Source organism: Bombina bombina, unplaced genomic scaffold (genome assembly GCF_027579735.1).
Source record: "Bombina bombina isolate aBomBom1 unplaced genomic scaffold, aBomBom1.pri scaffold_656, whole genome shotgun sequence".
Classification (NCBI taxonomy): Eukaryota; Metazoa; Chordata; class Amphibia; order Anura; family Bombinatoridae; genus Bombina; species Bombina bombina.
Window position 1 is genome coordinate 123,264 of NW_026511981.1, and position 19,432 is coordinate 142,695.

Sequence of the window (19,432 nt, forward strand, 5' to 3'; positions counted from 1 at the left end):
AGGCACTTGGGGGTCTTTTTTTTTTTTTTTTTCTCGTCCCCCACTTTTAGCATCAACATCTGTACACGAGATCTAGTTAACTAAGTCAAACTGGAACTGTTCTCATTTGACCACTTGCATACGCACACAGAGTTATACTTATGGAAAAATACATACCTAACCTAAAAACAAGGTCTCCAGCTATGCCAGCGAAGAGAGACAAAAAAAATAATAAGGCAGCACAAGAGACAGCATCAGAGGGATTAATGGAAGCCTCAGCAGATAGTACAGAAAAACAAATCTCGAATAATCAATTAGCTGAATTAATTTTACCACAATTTGACTCTATCAAAAAAGAGATTATTACATTATCAGCAGAAGTTAGAGCTTTTTCTAATAGAATATCTGAGGTGGAAGATAGAGTCTCTGACCTTGAGGATAGACTCAGCACATATGAAACAAACTGGTCAAATTATGAGGGAAAAATTAGATTAATGCAACTAAAAATTGATGATTTAGAGGATAGATCCCGCAGGAATAATATCCGCATAGTGGGACTGCCTGAATGTCCCGATATGGAGGACTTAATGTTATTTGGCTCAGTTACTTTACCCGCTTTGTTGGGGATGCAGAAAACTTCTGATAAAATTAGAGTAGAAAGAGCTCATAGAGTTGGAAACACCAACAAACAGGCAGATGGGTCTATACGCCCAAGAATGGTGTTGATAAAATATTTGGACTTTCAGGATAAGTTGACTATAATGAGACAGTATAGGAAAATTAAGGCTTTCAAGGTAGGCACCAAGCAGGTATTTTTATTTCAAGACTTTTCTGTAGAAACTTCTTCTAAAAGAAGGAGGATGGCACCCTTTTGTTCGAGTTTGATAAAAGCAGGAGTAAAAGCTACATTAAGATATCCTGCAAAAATTATAATAACAAATGCAGAAGGTGACAATATCCTTCTAAAGTCAGCTGCAGAAGCTGAAAGATACTGTTCAGAGAAGGGCATAGAGGTAGCTAAGGATACAAGGCGAATAGACTGACCTTGTATGTACAGATATTTATGCCAGCAGGCATGTCAATGTTTGTCTGCGGGTACATCTTATCCCCCTTCCCCCACCCCCCGTGAAATCTTGTTTGTTTGTTTTTTTCTCTTTTCTCTCTCCTTCTCCCCCCTGTTTCTCTGTGCCGGACGTGGATTCACCCCCCCCCCCCCCTCCAGATGGTAGACTTTAGAAAACAAAATTTTAGAAAATTCATTTTTAAATATTAAATGCTGAAGTTCGCTTCATGGAATGTTGGAGGCATTACCTCCCCTATTAAAAGAAAAAATATTTTTAAATTACTTAAACGACATCATGCTGATATAATATTTTTACAAGAGTTACATTTAAGAGAATCAGAAATAGCTAAATTAAAGGTTAACTGGATTTCTGAAATATTTGCAACCCCTTGTAATAGCAGAAAATGGGGTGTCGCCATTTTATTTAATAAGAATTTAGTCTACAATCTCATCAGGTCAGAATTAGACCCCTCAGGGAGATTCATAATTATGCAAATAGAAATCGAACAGAGAGTATGGATACTCTGCACTATATATGGTCCTAATGGACTCGATAGTGGCTTTTGGGCCAAAATGGTGAATAAACTCACACCCTATCTGGGTCAAAACATAATTTTAGCTGGGGATTTAAATGCTGCAATGTATCCACTATTAGACAGGTTCCATTTTAAAGGTAATAAACAGCACTTGAGGGAGGCAAAAATGTTAAGAGAATTTGCCAAAAAACTTAAATTAAAAGACGTCTGGCGATTACAACATCCTGATGAATGTAGTTTCTCCTGTGAATCAAAGGGCTATAAAAAAAAATCACGTATAGACATGTTTTTGGTTGAGGAAAATGTGCTCTCCTGCGATCTTGTCTCCCAGGTAGCAGAAATACTAATATCTGACCATGCTATAATTACATTAAAAGTAGAAAGTAAGGGGAAGCGAAATACTGGTAATATGAATTCCTTTTTTTTCCCTAAGTTTATGATATTCGATGAGAAATTTCATATCTGGCTTACAGAGAAATGGAAAGAGTATTATACATTCAATAAGGCATATTTATCCAGAATAGAAACTTTCTGGGAAGCAGGGAAGGCGGCCCTAAGAGGGGATATTAAAGCATATATGATTGAAAGAAAACGCAAGTGGAAGTATAGAGAGATACAGCTAGCTAACCAACTTAAAAACTCCTATCATAACTATATCAGGGATCCCAAGGCAGATACATGGAAAAAGTATAGTCATGCGAAAAATGAGAGGGAGCTATATCTGAAATAATCTTGGGCACGAGAGGATATGAAAACCAAAGCATTCTGTCAGGGATACCAGGGCATTTCTGCTAAGTATTTAGCAAAGATCATTAAATTTAGGAAAAAAAGGAACATAATTCCCACAATTAAGGAGGGTTCCATAGTCTATACAAAATCATCCGAAATACGGGAAGCTTTTTTTAGGTTCTATCAAAAATTATATTCTAAGGAGGAAATTGATCAGAATGAGAAAATAAAATTTTGGGAATCGATTAAAATGCCAAAAATGACTAGTGAAGTACTTCAACACATTAACCAAGAAATCACTGAAGAAGAAATTAAGAATGCGATAGAGAAAACCAAAGCAAATAAAGCCTCAGGTCCCGATGCCCTTCCAGCGGAATTCTATAAAATATTGAAGGAGGAGGTATCGGGAGTATTAGCCAGGCTATACAATAGTTATTTTTTACATAATAAAATTGATTCACCTTATTTTACAGATTCAATAATTTCCCTAATTCATAAAAAAGGTAAAAATCCGGTAGAATTGGGGTCATATCGCCCCATATCATTACTCAATTTAGACTATAAAATTTTCACGTCAATTTTAGCTAACAGATTAAAAAGAACAATAGGAGAACTGATACATACTGACCAAACAGGTTTCATACCTGGGCGGAATCCGGTACGTAATATGCGCAGGGTTCTAGTTATGGTAGACCATTTTTATAATGGAAACCTTGATTCTAAAAAAGAGACAGTAAAGGATTTAGCCATCCTATCTATAGATGCAGAGAAAGCATTTGACGCAATTGTATGGGACCATTTATTTACTGCCCTCAACAAATTTGGTATAACGGGAAATATAGCAAATGTAATTAGTAAAATTTACAGTAAGCCGAGATCGCAACTCTTAGTAAATGAAGAATTGCCCAAATATATCACACTACAGAGAGGGACAAGGCAGGGCTGCCCATTATCCCCATTATTATTCGACATTGCGCTTGAACCACTGGCTGCCTTGCTAAGACAAGAAATGTCGGGAGTTCCGCTGGGGGGCCAAAGGGTAACTATTTCACTCTATGCGGATGATATTGTGCTATTTCTTCAAAACACTAATGTAAGTATCCCCAAATGTTTAGGAATTATTAAGAGCTTTAGTCAATTTTCGGGATACAGAATCAACTCCAAGAAATCGGAGTTACTCTGGATTAAGAAAGCGAGGCAAAGTTACATTCAACATACATTTAGAGAAGTGGATTGCATTAATTATTTAGGCATTAAAATCAGCAAAAACCCCAAAGAGTGGTATCACTTAAATTACGGGGAATTCTTCAATAACCTACAAGGGAGACTAGAAAGATGGAATATATATTATTTGTCTCTATCGGCAAAAATTATGCTGATAAAAACAATAGTATTCCCTCAGCTATTGTTTCTGATGCAAAATTTACCATTCCTTATCTCTAAACAAGATATGGGCAGATATAAAAAAGCATGTAATAGCTTTATTTGGGGGAAGAAGAGACCTAGAATAGCTATTGAGAAACTTACACAAAGTAAGAAATACGGCGGCCTTGCACTGCCCAGTATTAGTCACTATAACATTGCCGCACTTATTAAATTTGGGATAGATTGGATTGTAGAGGCAAATTATGTCACTTACTACAAGATAGAGTCTGCAATAATAACTCCATTTGATCTTAACGCAATTCTACATCATTCGTATCGCAGATTACCAAGTAAAATAAGTAATCTGATTACGTTTTCTAGTGTGGTACAGGCGTGGCAAAAATTCTGTACACTCAAGGGCCAAGATTTTCAACTATCAAAGTATCTGCCTTTTGTAGGGACTCCAGACTTTACACCTGGGTTTTACAGCGAGATATTTAAAAATTGGAGGCAAAAAGGGATAGTTTATTTTTCTCAGCTTGTGTTAGGAGATAGGGGGACAATACAAACCTTTGAGGCCATAGCGAGGGAGTTTCATTTACCAGCAAATAACTTTTTTGCATATTTGCAAGTCAGAAGCTTTCTATCAGAGATGTTACGGAAGTACAGATTGGTTTGGGACCCTGGAATTGAAGCAGGACTTAAATTATATAAGGCGGGGAAACACGCATTATCTTACTGGTATCAGGGAATTCAGGCAGTATCAGGGGAAACATATTTGGAGAACCTAAAAGAGAAATTAACAAAGAACCTGGGACTAATACATAAGGAGGAAATTATACAGAGTTTTAAGCGGGCCAGAGAAGCAACATCATTAGTAAGTTGGAGGGAATCTCAGTTTAAACTGATGAACAATTTTTACCTTACACCTTATAGAATTGCCAAATGGCGGCAGGGAGAGCAGAAAGAAAATTGTTCAAAGTGTAATCTTGAGAAGGCGGGGTTAAAACACTGCCTTTGGGAATGCCCGAAGATTGGGCAGTTCTGGCGCAAAGTGCAATACTAGTTAAATAGTGATGTATTTTTTTTAAGGAAAGACTCCAGATCAATAGGGGACAAGTTACTTATAAATACGGCCATTTTGGCCGGACGGAACTTAATTTTTAGGAGCTGGAGGTCACCAGGTCCCCTTAGATTTGGAGAATTCACAAGCAGCATGAAATTACAGATGATTGTAGAAAGACATGGTTTAACACGTGCGGCTGAAAAACAGTTCAGAAGGTTCTTTGAGAAATGGAAAGAGATAGTTTTATCATGGCCAGGCGAAACTCAGAGGCAGTTTATTGCTCCATTAAGGAACTGGCCTTTGTTGATCACGCTGATTGTAGAGGAAGTGTTGCCCCATAATTGGTTATAAAAGTTAGGAGGGGGGCCCCGGTCCGGCGCGGGGGTCGCAGGGGGGGGGGAGAGGGGGGAGAGAGAGTGTTTTTTTTTTTGTTTTTTTTCTTTTTCTCTCTTATTATTATTATTTTAATTTTAGTGTGCCCTTGCTAAGAATGTAGAGTGCTGTATACAGACATCGAGAAGTAATTTTGGTTTGAAGGTTATTTTTAACGAGTACATGGATCAAAGGGATGAAAGGGATATTAAAGGAAAAAAAAAGGGGAAAAAAAGGGGAGAATCCATTTTCAGGTTGAGCAGGAACATGTCTTATTGGTTTAAGGAAGGTACAAATTATGTATCAAAGTATTGTTATTTTGTTTTCTATACATAAGAAGGTACTTTGTATATGACGTGTTATTTTTTTATTTATTTTTCTTTGCTCTTCTGTTGTTATTTATCCCGTGTTATCTAATCATGAGATTTTCCTTTCTTTGTTGTTATTTGTTGGATTCCCAATAAAAATAATTAAAAAAAATATATATATTTAATAGCTATTGTACCTAGTTAAAATAAATACAAAGTTGCCTGTAAAATAAATATAAATCCTAAAATAGCTACAATGTAACTATATTGTAGCTATCTTAGGGTTTATTTTACAGGTAAGTATTTAGTTTTAAATAGGATTCATTTATTTAATTATAGTAAATTTATTTCGTTTTATTTAAATTATATTTAAGTTAGGGGGTGTTAGGGTTAGGGTTAGACTTAGGTTTAGGGGTTAATTACCTTATTATAGTAGCGGCGACGTTGGGGGCGGGAGATTAGGGCTTAATAATTGTAGGTAGGTGGCGGCGATGTTAGGGAGGGCAGATTAGGGTTAATAAAATTTATTATAGTGTTTGCGAGGCGGGAGTGCGGCGGTTTAGGGGTTAATACATTTATTATAGTGGCGGCGATGTCCGGTCGGCAGATTAGGGGTTAATACTTGTAGTTAGGTTGCGGCGACGTTGGGGGGGCAGATTAGGGGTTAATAACTATAATGTAGGGGTCGGCGATGTTAGGGACAGCAGATTAAGGGTTAATAGCTATAATGTAGGTGGCGGCGGTGTCCGGTCGGCAGATTAGGGGTTAAATCATTTTATAATAGGGTTTGCGATGTGGGGGGGCCTCAGTTTAGTGGTTCATAGGTAGTTTATGGGTGTTAGTGTACTTTGTAGCACTCAGTAGTTAAGAGCTTTATATTCAGGTGTTAGCCCATAAATCTCTTAACTACTGACTTTATTCGGTAGATTCGGATGGCCGTGTATTACACTAGTACTATTTACACCTAATATACAGTACATAATACTAATCTAATACACAGCATATCCCACCTAAAACATACCGAATTTCTGAACCGAATAGAACCGAATAGAACCGAATTCAGCTGAATTTATTTGAATCTGAATAAATCCAAAACGAATTCATTCGTATCCGAATAAATCCGAAACGAATTCATTCAAATTTTGCCGAATTCGAATCGATCCGAACCGAAATTCGAAAAGTTTGAATCGATCCGAACCGAAAACGAACCGAATTTTTTAGCAATGCACATATCTAATAATATTATTTGTGTAGGCTACAGTGAAAAAAAAAAATGTGATTATCTTTTCTTTGTTTATATTCTCTAGGTTGTATGCCAGTGTGGTACAAGTTGTGTTCTACAATGGTTTCTACAAGCTATTGTAAAAATTGGTCACTTGTCAGACTTCCAAAGAAGATAGATAGTGGGAGCCTGTTTATCAGGAGCTTCTGTAACCATGGTATTGCAAGAGCAAGAGTCTGCAGAGTTGTGACTGCGTACACAAAGTATAACGAGACTTCATCAGTGAAAAAGAATTGTACACAAAAACAGAAAATGAAGGATGTGCTAAAACAACACAGAACTACAGCAGAAAAAGTGACAGCAGAACTTAATATCCACCTTGAAGAAACTGTTTTCACAAAAACAGTCCACAGAGATCTTCACAAAGACAGCATCCAGGGAAGAGCTGCAATTTCTAAACATTTATTCACATACACCAACAATGTAATGCGAAAAAGATGGTGTCATGATCATAAAACCTGGATGGATGAAGACTTGACATTTACATTATTCCTAACAGCAGTTCTGGTTTGTATATGGAGAACCCCCAAGGAAGTGTACAACTCAAACTATCAGGTTCCAAAAGATAGTGGAGGATCTGTGATGATTTGGCCAGCCATATCTTGATATTCGGCTGACCAAATCATTATACTAAATGGTTGAGTTACTGCGAGCAAGTTCTTAGACATTCTAGGGGATCCGATGCATCCTATGGTCCAAATGTTGTTTCCCAACAATGATGCAATTTTTCAAGATGATAATGCACCCATACACACAGCCTTGGGTTGAGGAGCAGCAAAATGAACTTAAATATCTGCCCACAGTAGAGTATTTTTTTTCCAGTTTGCTTAATAAATTTGTTAATTTTAACTTTCCATTTCTGTTAATAAATGTACTATTCTCTTGATGTGTTGAAGAGTAAACCTAGCTAGGCTCTGCAGCATTAACTTGTCTTGAGCACTACATGTACATTGTTACCCAAAACATTGTTGCAAAAACTGCTGCTATACAGATCTCAAAACATGTAGGTATTATCTTCAGCAAAGGATACCAAGGGAACAAAGTAAGGGGTTGGTCACAATCTATTATTTGTTTTTAATGTTGACACAATTACAATCAGACATTTTCATTGATTATAAGCACACTTTTTTCATTTTCAGTTTAGAGAAAAATCGTCCTATGCCTTTACAGTAATATAAATTAGCAAGCTCAGAAACTCAACAAACACACATGCCCACTGTACCCATAATGCCCCTGCTCAAATCCATTAAACAGACATGCATAAGGATCTCTATGGTTTTGGAGCACAACACGTTAACTGCACATTTCACCTATTAGCATCACTACACACTATAAAAAAGGATCAATCAACATACAGATTCCTTAACCTGTGATATAATCGCTATATCCACAAAGTCAACATTGTGTTTGACGTTAAATCTGCCCATTTTTTTAATTTTTTAATTATGAAATTAGTAGATTATAAACAGAGATAACAATTTTGTGTTCTTATCATGTGGTAAAAATGTCAAGCTTTTAATGATGTTAATGGCAAAAGCATATAGGATTGTGATCACTAGAAAAAATACACTGACAGTTAACAGCCAAGGTCCATTGTGTGCCAAAAGCAAGCTCATGGTTGTGAAAAAATCCTAAATTTTATAATAGAAGTAAATGAAAAAATGTTTTTTGATCAGCATGCTCTGTCAAAACGTGAAAGTGTAATTTTGACTTTAATGTCCCTTTAATTTGCTCCTGTCTGATGTATTATATGATTTTCAATAATATATCTACATTAATATCACTAACTTGCACCTGTACCTGTTCTTCCATCCCATGCGATGCCAAGAGTGCCACTGTAATCTCGGTCTGTTATCAAGTATGAAAGACAATATTTATTCCAATTGGTCTCTGAGTGTAGCGTCAGAAGATGTTCTGGGCCAATAAAAGCAGGATTCATGTAATTAGAAGGTTCATTCTCCTCGATTATCTGTTGAATCCATAAGATTATAGTGTAAAATGGATAGCACATACAAAATGCACGCAACTGTGTCAGCTGTGTTAGAGCATTTTATTATTAGCCTTTTGCTTGTATATAACTTGTATATGACTAGGTGTGCAAAGAGGTTAAAAACCTATTTACATTTAGGTCTAGAGCAACAATGCACTACTAGAACCTACCTATACACATCTGATGAGCCAATGACAAGAGGCATGTGTGTGTGACCACCAATCACTAGCTAGCTCTTAGTAGTGCACTGCTGCTCCCAAACATTCCTAGGTAAGCTTTTAAAAAGGATAACAAGAGAACAAAGTCAAATAAAAAACTGTAAATTAAAAAGTTTCTTAAAATGTCATGCTCTAGCCAAAACATAAAAAGCTTTCTTTTGATTTTCACGTCCATTTAAAGGGGCATTAAAATGATAGTAAACCGAACATTGCTGCACTTCAATGTAGTCTTTGCAGTGCATAGATATATAGTTTATCAGTCTGTTTAAATACATAGATCTTTGTGAAACTATGAAACAAAATTTAGAATTCCTGTTGACAATATATTCATCCAGAAAGATAAAACTCAGAGATACAATATATTACATTGATGTGGAAACACTATGAATATTCTTATTACTCATTACAGAGAGGAGACCGAAATTCTCATATCAAATTTTAGGCTTGATCCCAATCTTTTCAGGGTTTGTTTTTAGACTTTGGAAAAATAAAACAGTTTTGTATTTTTTTCCCAATAACAAATTGGATCACAATCAAATACAGCCAATATTTTTGACCCACACAAGATTTTATCTCCATTTTGCCAACACAGCACTCATAACTTCCAATAATGAGATCACTGAAATTCTAAATGTGTCAATGGGGTAATGTGTCAATGGGGTCTGTGTGGGTTTTGCAGTTGAATAGAGTTGTGTTAAACAATCTGAATGAGATTTGTTTATGGGCATGATGGGTATATTGGGCATGGTTGATCAGTGATGTTTTTTAAAACTTTTAATATGTTAAAATTATTTTTTAATTAATTGCTCATTGATTAAGAAAACCTTGTTTTCCATTTTGGTGAGATTTTAATGTATAGTCAAGAAGAATATTGCAGGATATTAATTTCCATAAGAATAAAGTTATTACAACTACAAATGTTATACTGCAATTCATGAAACCACTAACTGATGAGATTTAAAATATTGCCAAGTATAGCACAGTTCCAAACCTCACTGTACAGAAAGAGGTTTGGCTCTGGCAAATATCTATTATTGTAAGAAGATGGCAACATGAGGTTCTAGATATTTAAATCTTGGGGGTTTTTTAGTGCTAAATTTAGGTTTAATAAATATAGACCATATATTGATATATGAACGTAAAATTATGTCTTGGAACATTGTCAAACATGTTTAAAAAAATTTCACTTTATCAACACCCTTTGTGTGCTGAATTCGATGTGTCCATTTTGTTTTTTAAATAAAGTGTAAAACCTGTGGTTGGAAGGATTGCAATCGCTGAAGCCATTGGTGTCCATGCATTGTATGGTTGATGTTCTATTTGGATCTTAGCACTTGCAAAACATGGATTGGTATCTAGAAAATCACCCATAAATGGTATTGGAGAGACTGGAATTGACCCCACTATCTCTACTAGCTTATCAACTGAACAGTATTCAAATGCACAGTTAGTTAAAGATAGATAGATAGATAGATAGATAGATAGATAGATAGATAGATAGATAGATAGATAGATAGATAGATAGATAGATAGAGATTGCAAAATCATTTTGTACTCACGTTTAGCATTTTTACTTTAAAGTTGATATTCTTGATGCCATCAAAGTCTACTTTCTCATATATTGCATTTACAGCTTTCATATATCCAGCAATCTGTGAAAGTATATGAAAATAAAAAAGCATGATATCCTAAAATAATAAATAACTCACTTTACACATATCCTATATTATAATAAAACTTACATTCTATTTTTATTATATAAAAAGGAATATGTGAAAATGTAATGTTTATGAATTTTATGTGATTTGATAAACATATGTTAAAATCACACAGAAACTATTTAAATCATTTTTAAAGGGATATTGTCTGATAAAATAGAACAAGGCTGTCGGGCCCCATTATAATTTATTAATTAGTTTCCCTTTTAAATGTATTATTAAAAACAGCATGCTGTACTCCAAGATTGTCTCTTTTTGAATATGTTGAAGCTGCTGATTGGTGGGTATGAACATGATTGGGTAAATAGCAACACACAGTATCTGTGGATACTATAATGAAGGTGTATTGGTGTACAGTTTAATTACAAGCAGACTATTCTTACTAATACATTTATATGGGGAACTTTATTTTGGGACCTAATAGTGTTTTTTTTGTTGTATACTAGACATTCCCCTTTGGATTAAAAAAACTAAAAAAACTTCTTAGCAGATCTTTAGAATGGTAATAACAACTGAAGAAAATCTCATTAAATACTAGTGGCACCTCAACATTACACAACTGATTTCCCCTAGACCTGAATCACTTAAAGCAGTAACCCCTTGGCTGGTGAAGAGGTCTGTGACACATTCTAAGCAATGCACTGCACCCAAGAGGTTCTTATTTTTACTCCTCAAACTTTAGTATGTCCTATCCTTTTGGAGTAACTTGAACACAAATGCTAAAACATTTAGATAAATGATTTCCCCTCTTAACTGCCTTGATTTAGAGATATCCTTGAGCACAATCCAGTTGGCTTATCTATTTATTAACCACCTGTACTGGGGCCCCCATATATGTGAACTGGGGGACATAGATTGGCAATTATTGCAATATAAGATAAATATACTAGCTAGGTTTACATCTCTTATTTCTATCTAAAATTAATTTGTCACAAGAATCATTTAATATAGCTTGAAGACCAAAATATAAAATTATCAATAACAATAGAGTATTTATTTTTCTATCAAAGCCTTAAAATTGCTTTTAGTAATTAATATCCACTAAACATTTGATGAAAATAAAACTGTGTCACTTGCCCTGCTGTCTACACTGGTGAATCAGCAACTATCCAGGTATAGTATCTCCCATGGAATATCAAACATCAATCTGATGTTTCTCAAAGCTTTGTCTATTCTACCATTTTGTTTTTTTTAAAAAAAGAATGGATGTATAAGCATTGTTTGATCTAAAAAATAAAGCATGCTATAATTAAAAATAAAATAGTAGTTTTGTACTCTTCAAATCTTTTTTTTCCATTCAACCTTTTAACATTGCCAATATATATATATATATATATATATATATATATATATATATATATATATATATATATATATATATATATATATATATATATATATATATATATACTAGTACTAAAGCCCGTGTACACGGGCCATTTTTTTCAGAACAGCGGTCCCACCCCTTGCGCTCTCCCCCCTTTCTTTTGCTCTCTCTTCCCCCCTCTCTTTTGCTTTCTTTCCCCCCCTCTCTTTTGCTTTCTCTCCCCCCTCTCCTTTGTTCTCTCTCTCCCCTCTTTTGCTCTCTCTCTCCCCTCTTTTGCTCTCTCTCTCCCCTCTTTGGCTCTCTCCATCCTTTCTTTGGCTCTCTCTCTCCCCCCTCTTTGGCTCTCCCCCCCTTTGGCTCTCCCCCCCCTCTTTGGCTCCCCCTCCCTCTTTGGCTCTCCCCCCCCCTCTTTGGCTCTCTCCCCTCTTTTGCTCTCTCTCCTCTTTGTCTCTCTCTCTCCCCTCTTTGGCTCCCCCCCCCTTTGGCTCTCTCTCCCCCCTCTTTGGCTCTCTCTCCCACCTCTTTGGCTCTCTCTCCTCTTTGGCTCTCTCTCTCCCCCCTCTTTGGCTCTCCCCTCCCCTTTGGCTTCCCCCCTCTTTGGCTCTCCCCCCCCTCTTTTGCTCTCCCCTCCCCTCTTTGGCTCTCTCCCCCCTCTTTTGTTCTCTCCCCCCTCTTTGGCGCTCTCCCCCCTCTTTGGCTCTCTCCCCCCCCCTCTTTGGCTCTCTCCCCCCCTCTTTGGCTCTCTCCCCCCCTCTTTGGCTCTCCCCCCCCTCTTTGGCTCTCCCCCCCCTCTTTGGCTCTGCCCCCCCCTCTTTGGCTCTCTCTCCCCCCTCTTTGTCTCTCTCCCCTCTTTTGCTCTCCTCTTTGGCTCTCTTTCCTCTTTGGCTCTCTCTCTCCCCCCTCTTTGGCTCTCCCCCCCTTTAGCTCTCCCCCCCCCCCTTTGGCTCTCTCCCCCCCCCCTCTTTGGCTCTCTCTCCCCCCTCTTTGGCTCTTTCTCCCCCCTCTTTGGCTCTCTCTCCTTTTTGGCTCTTTTTCCTCTTTGGCTCTCTCTCTCCCCCCTCTTTGGCTCTCCCCCCTTCTCTTTGGCTCTCTCCCCCCTCTTTTGTTCTCTCCCCCCTCTTTGGCGCTCTCCCCCCTCTTTGGCTCTCTCCCCCCCCCTCTTTGGCTCTCTCCCCCCCCTCTTTGGCTCTCTCCCCCCCTCTTTGGCTCTCCCCCCCCCCCCTCTTTGGCTCTCCCCCCCCTCTTTGGCTCTGCCCCCCCCTCTTTGGCTCTCTCTCCCCCCTCTTTGTCTCTCTCCCCTCTTTTGCTCTCCTCTTTGGCTCTCTTTCCTCTTTGGCTCTCTCTCTCCCCCCTCTTTGGCTCTCCCCCCCTTTAGCTCTCCCCCCCCCCCTTTGGCTCTCTCCCCCCCCCTCTTTGGCTCTCTCTCCCCCCTCTTTGGCTCTTTCTCCCCCCTCTTTGGCTCTCTCTCCTTTTTGGCGCTTTTTCCTCTTTGTTCTCTCTCTCCCCTCTTTTGCTCTCTCTCTCCCCTCTTTTGCTCTCTCTCTCCCCTCTTTGGCTCTCTCCATCCTTTCTTTTGCTCTCTCTCCCCCCTCTTTGGCTCTCCCCCCCTTTGGCTCTCCCCCCCCTCTTTGGCTCCCCCTCCCTCTTTGGCTCTCCCCCCCCCCCCTCTTTGGCTCTCTCCCCTCTTTTGCTCTCTCTCCTCTTTGTCTCTCTCTCTCCCCTCTTTGGCTCCCCCCCCTTTGGCTCTCTCTCCCCCCTCTTTGGCTCTCTCTCCCCCCTCTTTGGCTCTCTCTCCTCTTTGGCTCTCTCTCTCCCCCCTCTTTGGCTCTCCCCTCCCCTTTGGCTTCCCCCCTCTTTGGCTCTCCCCCCCCCCTCTTTTGCTCTCCCCTCCCCTCTTTGGCTCTCTCCCCCCTCTTTTGTTCTCTCCCCCCTCTTTGGCGCTCTCCCCCCCTCTTTGGCTCTCTCCCCCCCCCTCTTTGGCTCTCTCCCCCCCCTCTTTGGCTCTCTCCCCCCCTCTTTGGCTCTCCCCCCCCCTCTTTGGCTCTCCCCCCCCCCTCTTTGGCTCTGCCCCCCCCCTCTTTGGCTCTCTCTCCCCCCTCTTTGTCTCTCTCCCCTCTTTTGCTCTCCTCTTTGGCTCTCTTTCCTCTTTGGCTCTCTCTCTCCCCCCTCTTTGGCTCTCCCCCCCTTTAGCTCTCCCCCCCCCTTTGGCTCTCCCCCCCCCCCCCCCTCTTTGGCTCTCTCTCCCCCCTCTTTGGCTCTTTCTCCCCCCTCTTTGGCTCTCTCTCCTTTTTGGCTCTTTTTCCTCTTTGGCTCTCTCTCTCCCCCCTCTTTGGCTCTCCCCCCTTCTCTTTGGCTCTCCCCCCCTTCTCTTTGGCTCTCTTCCCCCCTTCTCTTTGGCTCTCCCCCCCCCCCCTTCTCTTTGGCTCTCTCTCCCCCCCCCCCTTCTCTTTGGCTCTCTGCCCCCCCCTTCTCTTTGGCTCTCTGCCCCCCCTTCTCTTTGGCTCTCTGCCCCCCCTTCTCTTTGGCTCTCTGCCCCCCCTTCTCTTTGGCTCTCTGCCCACCCCTTCTCTTTGGCTCTCTGCCCCCCCTTCTCTTTGGCTCTCTGCCCCCCTTCTCTTTGGCTCTCTGCCCCCCCCTTCTCTTTGGCTCTCTGCCCCCCCCCCTTCTCTTTGGCTCTCTGCCCCCCACTTCTCTTTGGCTCTCTGCCCCCCCCCCTTCTCTTTGGCTCTCTGCCCCCCCTTCTCTTTGGCTCTCTGCCCCCCCGCCTTCTCTTTGGCTCTCTGCCCCCCCACCTTCTCTTTGGCTCTCTGCCCCCCCCGCCTTCTCTTTGGCTCTCTGCCCCCCCTTCTCTTTGGCTCTCTGCCCCCCCCCCTTCTCTTTGGCTCTCTGCCCCACCCCTTCTCTTTGGCTCTCTGCCCCACCTTCTCTTTGGCTCTCTGCCCCCCCTTCTCTTTGGCTCTCTGCCCCCCCCCCTTCTCTTTGGCTCTCTGCCCCCCCTTCTCTTTGGCTCTCTGCCCCCCTTCTCTTTGGCTCTCTGCCCCCCCTTCTCTTTGGCTCTCTGCCCCCCCCCTTCTCTTTGGCTCTCTGCACCCCCCTTCTCTTTGGCTCTCTGCCCCCCCCTTCTCTTTGGCTCTCTGCCCCCCCCTTCTCTTTGGCTCTCTGCCCCCCCCTTCTCTTTGGCTCTCTGCCCCCCCCCCCCCTTCTCTTTGGCTCTCTGCCCCCCCCCCTTCTCTTTGGCTCTCTGCCCCCCCCTTCTCTTTGGCTCTCTGCCCCTACCTTCTCTTTGGCTCTCTGCCCCCCCTTCTCTTTGGCTCTCTGCCCCCCCCCTCTTCTCTTTGGCTCTCTGCCCCCCCTTCTCTTTGGCTCTCTGCCCCCCCCTTCTCTTTGGCTCTCTGCCCCCCCTTCTCTTTGGCTCTCTGCCCCCCCCCTTCTCTTTGGCTCTCTGCCCCCCCCTTCTCTTTGGCTCTCTGCCCACCCCTTCTCTTTGGCTCTCTGCCCCCCCCCCCCCTTCTCTTTGGCTCTCTGCCCTCCCTTCTCTTTGGCTCTCTGCCCCCCCCTTCTCTTTGGCTCTCTGCCCCCCCCCTTCTCTTTGGCTCTCTGCCCCCCCCTTCTCTTTGGCTCTCTGCCCCCCCCCTTCTCTTTGGCTCTCTGCCCCCCCCCCTCCTGCTCCCTCTCTGGCTCTGTCTTCGCGGGACCCCGCCCGGCCACGCCCCATCGCGGCAACACCCGCCCGGCCACGCCCCTCGCGACGCCCGGCCACGCCCCTCGCGACGCTCCCGTCGGCCACAAACAGCTGTGAGGTCTGGAGAGCGCGTTGCCGCTTCTCACGCAGCAGACCTCACAGCTGTTGAGTAGCTCGCGCTCCCTATCTCACAGCTGCTTGTATGCTGTGTACCTCGCGCTCCCAATCTGTCAGCTGTCAGCTATGCCGAGGTGCGCGAGAATAGAATCTAAGGCCAAGTGTTTGTCTGTACTGCGCATGACGGCTTCAGACAAACACTTGTCTTTTATAATATAGGATATATATATATATATAATTATTATATATTATTATTATTATTTTTAATTTAGTAAAATAAAGTAATATAGAAATAATAATTTCTTACCTGTGAAATCACTTGTGCAACACTTCCAAATGTTTGGTAAAATAAATAGTCAGCTGTCAGGTAAAGCATACATGTTGTACGGGACAAATCCACACTTCTTTTAGTTCTTTCTACAGATTGCTCCTTTATGAAGAAGAAAAAATCAATAACTTAAAACTATTATCTTTTTAAAATACAAACTGTCTACTAGAATAAAATAATTTCATTATATACAATTGAATTCTGATTTTACTTTTCCCTAGTCTCTTTAGTGAACATTTTCACTTTACATATGCAATACTATAGCACATATGGGAGGTTTGTTTGTATATTAAAAACCCCAGAGCGCCTTTTTCCACAGACCTATAGAAAGTTAATTTACCACTAATGAAATTGTTTTTTTACTGCAAAATAGTATGCTTAATGAAGACAGAAGTCCCTCATTGACCTTGTGTTTTTGACTGCCTTTCAAATGTGTGCACCCTTGAATGACTCCATATTGCTGTGGGTATGCTTGATAACAACCAATATCTGTTTATTGCCCAGTTGTGCTGAAGGCAGCATAAAAACCCTTGATACACTAAATATGGCCTATGAATCATAGATGCTCAAATGTTAAAGCATTTAGGGCCAGATTACAAGTGGAGCAGTATTTAACGCTCCGCTCGAGCGCTAACTCTGCTAGAAGTAAGGTTTTTGAGCGTGTGTCACTCAACTCAGAATCTGGCCCAATACTGTATCTGTATCTTTTGATAGAATTAAATCCAATATAGCTTTATTCCTAGTTGGCTCCTCTATTAAATGTGACAAGAAGTTATCTATGAGAACATTTAAAAATCTATCTCCCTTAATTGTATTACTAGATTCATTGTCCCAGTTTATTTCAGGGTAGGTAATTACAGCACTGTTATTAGCAGCCTTACCTAATTGCATTAATAGTTGAGTTTCCTCTATGGCCTCTAGTTATGAAGCTCTGTATTTTGCTGCATTCGCTGGTCCAATACGCTCGCCTAACATCGCCGCCGCGTACCTGAATACGTTCACCAAATTTATCAAGAAAGCTGTCAAGAAGCCGTGCACCAAGTACGGAGCGATGAGCAGCGGACTGTTGTTAACTGACAGTCATCGATCTCGCTGCTCATCGGCTTCTTCGCAGCTTTCTTGCTAGCCTGTCACTAAGCACCCACACTATACTATACAGTTTTTCCCCCTAAACCACGGCTCCCGGAACCCCCCAGCACCTAAATAAACTTATTACCCCCTAAACCACTGCTCCCAGACCCCCACCACAACTATAATAAATATATTAATCCCTAAACCGCCGCTCCCGGATCCCGCCACCACTATAATAAATATATGAACCCCTAAACCGCCTCTCCCGGACCCCGCCGCCACCTACATTATACCTATTAATCCCTAATCTGCTGACCCCTATACTGCCGCCACCTACATAAAGTTATTAACCCCCATCCTGCCGATCCCGGACCCCGCCGCAAATAAATTAATTGTTTAACCCCTAAACCGCTGCACCCGGAGCCCTCTGCCACCTACATTACATTTATTAACCCCTATCCTGCCCCCCCTACACCTACAGTACATTGATTAACCCCTAATCTACCCCCCTACCCCGCCGCCACTATATTAAATGAATTAACCCCAAAATCTAAGTCGAACCCTAACACCCCCCCTAACTTAAATATTTTTTAAATTAATCTAAATAAATATTCCTATCATTAAATAAATTAATCCTTCTTAAAACTAAATACTTACCTATAAAATAAACCCTAAGATAGCTACAATATAATTAATAATTACATTGTAGCTATTTTAGGGTTTATTTTTATTTTACAGGCAACTTTGTATTTATTTTAACTAGGTACAATAGCTATTAAATAGTTAATAACTATTTAATAGCTACCTAGTTAAAATAATTACAAAATTACCTGTAAAATAAATCCTAACCTAAGTTACAAATACACCTAACACTGCACTATCAATAAATTAATTAAATTAATTAACTACAATGATCTAAAATAAAATACAATTAAATAAACTAAACTATATTACAAACAAAACACTAAATTGCAAAAAATAAAAAAATATTAAAAGAAGTTTAATCTAATTACACCTAATCTAAGCTCCCTAATAAAATAAAAAAGCCCCCCAAAATAATAAAATTCCCTACCCTAAACTAAATTACAAAAGTAATCAGCTCTTTTACCAGCCCTTAAAAGGGTTTTTTGCGGGGCATTGTCCCAAAGTAATCAGCTCTTTTACCTGTAAAAAAAAGCAATACAATACCCCCCCCCAACATTACAACCCACCACCCACACACCCCTACTCTAAAACCCACCCGATCCCCCCTTAAATAAACCTAACACTATCCCATTGAAGATCACCCTACCTTGAGCCGTCTTCACCCAACTGGGCCGAACTCTTCATCCGATGCGGGCACAAGTGGTCCTCCAGCCGGGCAGAAGTCTTCATCCGATCGGCGCAGAAGAGGTCCTCCATCCGGCAGAAATCTTCATCTAGGATTCTATCAGCCAATCAGAATTAAGGTAGGAAAAATTTGATTGGCTGATTGGATCAGCCAATAGAATGCAACGTCAATTCTATTGGCTGATCCAATCAGACAATCGGATTGAACTTCAATCCAATTGGCTGATTGCATCAGCCAATCGGATTTTTCTTACCTTAATTCCGATTGGCTGATAGAATCCTATCAGCCAATCGGAATTCGATGGACGCCATCTTGGATGTTGTCATTTAAAGGACCAGTCATTCGTCGGGTAGTCGTCAGCAGAGATGGATGTTCCGCGCCGGAGGTCTTCAAGATGGAGCCGCTCATCGCCGGAAGGATGAAGATAGAAGATGCCGCTTGGATGAAGATTTCTGCCGGATGGAGGACCTCTTCTGTGCCGATTGGATGAAGACTTCTGCCCGGCTGGAGGACCACTTGTGCCCGCATCAGATGAAGAGTTTGGCCCGGTTGGGTAAAGACAGCTCAAGGTAGGGTGATCTTCAATGGGGTAGTGTTAGGTTTATTTAAGGGGGGGATCGGGTGGGTTTTAGAGTAGGGGTGTGTGGGTGGTGGATTTTATTGTTGGGAAGGGGGGTATTGTATTGCTTTTTTTTACAAGTAAAAGAGCTTGATTACTTTGGGGCAATGCCCCGCAAAAAGCCCTTTTAAGGGCTGGTAAAAGAGCTGGTTACTTTTGTAATTTAGTTTAGGATAGGGAATTTTATTATTTTGGGGGGCTTTTTTATTTTATTAGGGGGCTTAGATTAGGTGTAATTAGATTAAACTTCTTGTAATATTTTTTTATTTTTTGTAATTTAGTGTTTGTTTTTTTTCTAATATAGTTTAGTTTATTTAATTGTATTTTATTAT

General features: G+C 40.8%; 1 protein-coding gene across 3 annotated transcripts in view; it reads right to left on the reverse strand.

Annotated features, from left to right (window-relative positions):
- Positions 1 to 19,432, reverse strand: part of LOC128644033 (disintegrin and metalloproteinase domain-containing protein 10-like) — a 158,642-nt gene that overhangs the window by 87,275 nt on the left and 51,935 nt on the right. For all 3 annotated transcript variants that reach the window (XM_053696795.1, XM_053696796.1, XM_053696797.1), the window contains 3 exons: positions 16,060 to 16,182; positions 10,468 to 10,560; positions 8,501 to 8,669 (listed from right to left, as the gene is read on the reverse strand). In XM_053696795.1, the coding sequence (XP_053552770.1) occupies positions 8,501 to 8,669; positions 10,468 to 10,560; positions 16,060 to 16,182 (385 nt within the window). The remainder of the gene's footprint in view (positions 1 to 8,500; positions 8,670 to 10,467; positions 10,561 to 16,059; positions 16,183 to 19,432) is intronic.